Genomic DNA, 7,111 nt, shown 5'->3' with positions numbered 1-7,111 from the left:
CCCCATCCCATCTCACCTGCTTGCATCTCCAGCCTGCAGAGCCCAGAGCCATCCATCACACACAGCACACCCGTCACAGGACTGTTCCCACCACCTCTCACTCATGCTGATGATGCTGCAGCACACAGGGCCTCCAACTTTGGATGCCAATGCAAATAACCAATAACACCTAACAGCCTTGCACATGGGCACCTGGGGGGCTGGTTGTTCCCTTGGGAGCTCTGTCTGTGCCTGTGTCAACTCCATGAGTGCAGAGGTGACCTATGACACGGAGGGCACAGCTTTCTGTGGGGTGGATGCAACTACTAGAATTCACCATGACAAAACCTCCAAAGTGAACATCCACACCGAGAATGGAAGGCCCCCTCCTTCTCCATCACCACAAGGAAAACAAACCATTGTGGAATCAGAAATGCTCCTGTTCCTGCAGTTGGGGCACTGCAGTCACAACTCTGCAGGGACTCATGTCCGCAGCAGAAGGACTTTTCCCAGAGCAGAGGGAAAGTTGGGAAGTTCAGAAGGAGATGACTTTTCTAATTTTTAATGCAACTAAACATGACATGTGACAAACCATGGGGGGAAAACCGCCATTGCAATGTTTTTTTCAGGGGAAAAAAAAAATGGAAAAAAAGCTTTACTGGTTCACCAAAATCGAACTCCGCTTCCTGCCAACGGCATTCCAAGCACAGCAGCTTTAGCTGAGCACAACAAATGTGAAGGCTCTGCTGCAGGAGACCTTGGATACACCTTCCCAAGGTCAAAATAAAAACCTTCAAGCTCAAAAGGGATCACTTGTAAGACCAGCAAACAGTGGAGAGCACTCTGATATCTCTGTGCAGTGCAGACGAGCTGCTTGTGCAACCTAGGGGTTTGCACTGCCCTCTGCACCCACCTGCATCCATAAACTTGGGGTGGTGCCTTTGGAAAAAATGTTCAGTTTTTTGTAGTTTTATTGGAGACAAACAAGGCTTGATTTCACACAGCAGCTCTGAGCTCTTGATACAAGCATTTGAGAAGAGCAATAGAACCACTGTGCAGCACATTGGGTTAGGAAGAATGACTGAGTTGTGTGAAAGAAATGCCTTCCCAAAAGCAATCACTGGGCTGGAGGAGGCACCAAAACCAAATCCTGCTTACACCTTTCCCTCTCCTCATTCCACGTGCTGACATTTATTTTAAGAACAACAAACAAGACAGAAGAAAGCTCCAGAACAACTCAGCTACTTTATTCATCCCCTTCCCTTTCCTCTACAGATGATTCTCAGAAAACCTCCAAGAGCCACGTTACTGCTCTCCTGACCCTTCCCTCAGGTTCATCAGAGCACTCACAAATTACTGAGAGCAACACATGCACACAGACACACAGAACATCCCTACACAGATGCCTCTCCTTAGGAAACGGCATCAAAAAGCTGCTGGCAGGAAGAGCAGAAGAGGAAAGCAGGATTTGGGTAGCAAGGAGAGGCCATCTGAAGCTCCTGGGTTAAATCCCTTCTGCAGAGGGTGGCAGTGATGCCATCTCCTTTGCAAACTCCTCCTGTGTGGGGAGAAGCATCTGGGTCTCCCTCATCCTTGGGCTCACCAAAATTCTTAAGGTCTCTCTGTAGGGGGTTTCCCCATGGGAAAGTAGGTGCCAGCCCAGACAAATTTCCTGCACCAGAGACACTTGCAGGGCCAATTTATCACATGGACTGGACAATGTTTAATGAGGATTGTGCTCTGGATGAAGCTCTTCCTGCAGTGCAGGCATTTCCATGGTCTCTGCACTGAGTGGATCCACAGGTAAAAGGTCTTCCCACACATGGGACATTTGTAGCACTTCTTCCACGAGTGCCATCTCCTGTGAGTGAGGAGCTCTGCGCTCTGCACAAAGCCCTTCTCACACTCGAGGCATTTCTAAGGCTTCCTGCCACGTGAACTCACTGGTGCAGGCACGAATTGGACTCCACCCAAGTGCAGACACTCTGGTACCTCAGCAGGTTCAAGCTGTGGCCAAAACTCTTCTTGCAGGCTTCAGATCTGTAGGGTTCCTCACGTGGATCCACTGGTGTGTGATGAGCTGCCAGCTCTGGACAGACCTCTTCCTGCAGTCAAGGCACTCACTGGACTCTCCTCTTGGGTTGGTTCTCTGGCGTCTACTGAGGGTTGAGCTCCAGATGAAGCTCTTCCCACACTGCCTGCAGACAGGATTTCTTCCTTCCTGGTGACATATCAGCCCAGCTGAGGTTTCCTTTGTGCTGCCCTACAGCACAGGAGTTTCTACAGGGGAGGTAAGAGGTGATTCCCTTGGCACACAGCCCTGCCAGAAACGGGCCACCTGGCAGAGGGTTTCCAGTGGCTGTGACACATCCCACTCTGGATTCTCCTTTGCACAGCCACTCAACACAGCAACTGCAGCTGAAGGAGAGCAATATGCATAATTCTCATGCAACGAAGGGGAAAGAGGATTGAGTTTGGCCACAGAGCTCTTCCTCTACTCAAGAGATTTCTAAGGTTCATCACCACACAAAGCCACAGGCGGTCATCATGCTGTGGCTCTGGCTGAAGTTCTTCCAGTGCTCTGCAGGCTCTGTATCTTGTGTCGCTGTGCTGGTAGGTAATGAGGCTGGAACTGCTTTTGAAGTTCCCCGTATCTTGTGATTCTTCTACAGCCTGAATGCACCATGGATGTGCTTGTGGGTGTTGAGATTAGACCTTCTTTTGAAGCTCTTCTCACACACAGAGCACTTATAAGATCTCTCCCCTGTGTGGATGCTCTAGAGGCGTTTCAATTCAGAACTGCTTTTGAAGCACTTCCCACACTCGGGACACTTATAGGGTCTGTCTGTGTGAATACACTGGTGGTAGGTTAGGTGGGAACTGCTTTAGAAGTTGCTCCCACACTCAGAGCACTTGTAGGGGTTTTCACCTGGGTGGATGCGCTGATGCAACTTCAATTCAGAACTGCTTCTGAAGTTCTTCTAACACTCAGGACATTTGTAAGGTCTCTCCCGTGTGGATGTACTTGTGCCTTTTTAAAACAGAACTGCGTGTGAAGCTCTTCCCACACTCCAAGCACTTGTGGGGTTTTTCACCTGTGTGGATGCGCTGGTGACTCTTTAAAACACAACTGCTTGTGAAGCTCTTCCCACACTCAGAGCACTTGAAGGGCCTCTCCCCTGTGTGGATGCGCTGGTGCAGCTTCAATTCAGAGCTGCATCTGTAGCTCTTCCCACACTCAGGACACTGAAATGGTTGCTGTCCTGTGTGTATGCGCTTGTGCAGCTTCAATTCAGAACTGCTCTTGAAGCTCTTCCCACAGTCGGAGCACTTGTAGGGTTTTTCACCTGTGTGGATGCGATGGTGCCTCTTTAAATTAGAACTGCTTGTGAAGCTCTTCCCACACTCAGAGCACTTGTAGGGTCTCTCCCCTGTGTGGATATGTTGGTGCAGCTTCAATTCAGAGCTGCATCTATAGCTCTTCCCACACTCAGGACACTGAAATGGTTGCTGTCCTGTGTGGATGCGCCTGTGCAGCTTCAATTCAGAACTCCTTGTGAAGCTCTTCCCACACTCAGAGCACTTGCAGGGTCTCTCTCCTGTATGGACACGCTGGTGGACAATGAGGTGGGATCTCCATTTGAAGCTCTTCCCACAATCAGAGCACTTGTATGGCCTCATTGCTGAGCGCATGCACTGGTGGTTAACGATGCCGGAATCTTTTTCAAAGCTATTTCCACACTCAGTGCATGGATTCTGCTTTTTCTGCTGGCTCACATCCTTGCTCCTGGCTTCTTCAGGCTCCTTTTGACCTACGGTGAAGTCCAGCGGGCTCCTCCCCGTCTTTAACATACGCTTTCCCAGTGGCTCCATGATCTGCTCACCCTGACCTTGCTCCAGGCCTCCTTGGACATCCCTTCTGATTTCTTCCACACAGACACCACCCCACCGCCTTTCGGCCACACCACTTTCCTGCAGGTCCTCCAGCATATCTGCAATCCCAGTTCCTGCTGGATGACAGGAAATCCACAAAGAGCACACAGTGCCCAAAATACAACACAGACAGAGATGGCTCTTCCAGACCCAACCTCCTCCTTCCCTCCACCACCTCACCTGGGCTGAGGTCTCCTGGCACGGCCTCAGGGCTACGCACATCTGGGATCCAGGGCTCTTCCCCTCCTTCAAGCAGGGAGATCAGCATGGGTTTGGAGGCTGGAAGTGGAGCTTCAATGAGAGAAACAGGGGAGATGAGAACAATTCATAGAATCAGAGTCATGGAATCATAGAATCATGGAATTGCAAGGTTGGAAACAAACTGCAAGATCATCTAGTCCAACCACCCTCCCATTCCTATTAGTACCACAAGCTACTAAACCATATCTCGTAGCTCCTCATCCAGGCAGCTCTTGAACACTGCCAAGGACAGCAACTCCACTACCTCCCTGGGCAGGCCATTCCAGTGCCTGACCACCCTTTGAGAGAAAAAGTTTCTCCTAATGTCCAACCTAAACCTCCTCTGGTACAACTTCTGCCCATTTCCTCAGGTCCTACTATTTGCCTGGGAGAAGAGGCCAGACCCTTTTTCATCACAACCTCCCTTCATGAAGTTGTAAAGTGCAATGAGGTCTCCTCTGCATCTCCTCTTCTCCAGACTGAACAATCCCAGCTCCCTCAGCCACTCCTAATAGGATTTGTGCTCCAGACCCCTCACCAGTTTTGTTGCCCTTCTCTGGACACGCTCCAGGGCCTCAATGTCTTTCTTATAGTGAGGGGCCCAAAACTGAACACAATACTTGAGGTTTGGCCTCACCAGTGCTGAGTAGAGGGGGACGATTACCTCCCTGCTCCTGCTGGCCACACTATTTCTAATGCAGACCAGGATGCCGTTGGCCCTCTTGGCCACCTGGGCACACTGTTGGCTCATGTTCAGCTGAGCATCAGCCAACACCCTCAGGTCCCTTTCCTCTTCACACTCATCCAGCCACTCATCCCCAAGCCTATAGTGCTGCATGGGGTTATTGTGGCCAAAGTGCAGGACCCAGCACTTGGCCTTGTTAAACCTCATCCCATTGACCTCGACCCAGCGATCCAGCTTATCTAGATCCCTCTGCAGGGCCTCCCTACCATCAGGCAGATCGATACCACCTCCCACTTTGGTGTCATCTGCAAACTTACTCAGGGTACACTCAATCCATTCATCTAAGTCGTCAATGAAGATATTAAACAAGATGGGCCCCAGCACCAACCCCTTGGGGAAACCACTTGAAACAGGTCGCCAGCTGGACTTAACTCCATTGACCACCACCCGTTGAGTACGGCCCTCCAGCCAGTTCCATATCCAACGGAGGGTAAAACAGTCCAAGCCACAGGCAGCCAGTTTCCACAGAAGGATACTGTGAGAGACCGTACCAAAGGCCTTGCTGAAGTCTAGGTATACTACATCAACAGCCTTTCCCTCATCTATCAGTCTGGTCACCCAGTTGTAGAAGGAGATGAGGTTGGTCAAACACCACCTGCCTTTTGTGAACCCATGCAGGCTGGGCCTAATCCTGTGGACGTCACGCACGAGCTGTGTGATCTCTGCCAGGAGGATTTGTTCCATGACCTTCCCTGGCACTGACGTCAGGCTAACAGGCCTGTATTTTCCCAGATCCTCCTTATGGCCCTTCTTGTAGATGGGAGTCACATCAGCAAACCTCCAACCCTCTGGAACCTCTCCAGTCAACCAGGAGTGCTGGTAGATAGCTGAGAGCAGCTTAGCAATCACCCCTGCATTCCATTATTCCATCATTCTGGCACAGTGCCTGTTCGATAGCTCCACCCTGTGTTCCCCTCCCAAGGAGAAATCACACTTTGGGCCTGAATGACACTGGGTCCACAGCTTCCTGTGGAGCAAAGAATGCTTTTATAACTCTGAAAACTAGGAAGGGATTTTTCTGTAACATTAACTTGAGAACAGTTTGTTTATTTTCTGAAAATATATCAATGACCAAGGCATCAAAATGTTTACGGCAATTGAATGCAAAATCCTACATTCTAAAGGAGTAAGAAGGGTGTCATCTGTTAGCTGGAGCTGGTGGCATGATGTAAAGCACCAATAGAAGGGCTGTTTTTCACCTTCCTGCTGATGCCTGCTTGCCAAAACTGACACTGGGGCGTTTATGAGTCTGTTGTGCATACCAATCCCTTCTGAAACTCATGCTTCCCAGTATTTCCTTTGTTGCTGTTGCTGTTATCAATATGTAACTGCATGGCAATTATTCTATGCCCAGCCTGCAGAGGCTCATTCTGCACAGCCAAAGATGCCCTAACGAGGAGGAAAGGCAGCAAAGCCCTCACCCAGCGAGGCCACACACTGGTACGTCTCCAGCATCACGTCCCGGTACAGCGCTCGCTGCGCAGGGTCCAGCAGCGCCCACTCCTCCCTGCTGAAAGACACGGCCACCTCCGCAAAGCTCACGGGCTCCTGCAAGCAAAGAGGCTCCTTGCTGGGAACAGCCAAGGCCCAGGGAAGCAGCTCAAACAGGACACAAACTCCCGTCCCAGCCGCTTCTCTGGCCCCAGCACACACACGCTGGCTGAGGCCACCTCCCTCTCCACCTGCATTCACATCCCTCGCCCCTCGGCCTCTCCTGCCTGCTTCCCCCAGCCCCTACCTGAGATGGATGTGCTGTGGCCATCTGCTGCTCTCCTGCAGCTGAAATGATCACGGCTGGAAGGCAGAGTTGAACTGGAGCCTGCAGGGACAAGAGAAATGGCAGGGGAGCTGTGAGGGAACGCAGCAGTCCCTGTCCCAGCCCAGCCCTCCACAGCCCATCTGCAGGGCACTGCCTGGGGATGGCACAGCAGGCCTTGCACAGGAACACAAGCAGCAACAGCACTGGTAACACTCTGGCTGAAGCTGATTACAAATCCCAAAGCTGACTCCAACTGGGTGGCAGAAAGAACTGATACCCGGTTCAACAGCTGAGGGCACATGGACTGTATCATAGAATCACAGAATTGTAGGGGTTGGAAGGGACCTCCAGAGATCATCGAGTCCAACCCCCCTGCCAAAGCAGGTTCCCTACACCAAGTCACACAGTTAGGCAAAAGAGATAGAGACAGACTGTATGCTTAAAGACAATGCCTA

At 51.0% G+C, this 7,111-nt stretch overlaps 1 protein-coding gene across 1 annotated transcript; it reads right to left on the bottom strand.

Annotated features, from left to right (window-relative positions):
• Window positions 1–1,205: 1,205 nt before the first annotated feature.
• On the bottom strand, window positions 1,206–6,810 carry LOC122160456 (zinc finger protein 664-like). Its single transcript, XM_042818945.1, has 4 exons — window positions 6,636–6,810; window positions 6,319–6,445; window positions 4,093–4,203; window positions 1,206–3,989 (listed from the first exon to the last, which is right to left on the bottom strand). The coding sequence occupies exons 1-4, from the start codon at window positions 6,657–6,659 to the stop codon at window positions 2,968–2,970; spliced, it is 1,284 nt and encodes a 427-aa protein (XP_042674879.1). The 5' UTR covers window positions 6,660–6,810; the 3' UTR covers window positions 1,206–2,967.
• Window positions 6,811–7,111: the final 301 nt, after the last annotated feature.

Source organism: Centrocercus urophasianus, unplaced genomic scaffold (assembly GCF_019232065.1).
Source record: "Centrocercus urophasianus isolate 14NV4802_14NV808 unplaced genomic scaffold, USGS_Curo_1.0 seq_176, whole genome shotgun sequence".
Taxonomy (NCBI): domain Eukaryota; kingdom Metazoa; phylum Chordata; class Aves; order Galliformes; family Phasianidae; genus Centrocercus; species Centrocercus urophasianus.
Note: the sequence above shows the minus strand (reverse complement) of the source record. Positions and strands in the feature narration are given on the sequence as shown.

Bases quoted from the DNA above. Each gene is read 5' to 3' on its own strand.
- LOC122160456 (XM_042818945.1), bottom strand. From the start codon at position 6,659: ATGGCCACAGCACATCCATCTCAG. The intron at 6,446-6,635 runs GTAGGGGCTGGG...CTTTGCTTGCAG, and splicing joins CCACAGCACATCCATCTCAG to GAGCCCGTGAGCTTTGCGGA. The intron at 3,990-4,092 runs GTGAGGTGGTGG...CCTGTCATCCAG, and splicing joins GCCAGGAGACCTCAGCCCAG to CAGGAACTGGGATTGCAGAT.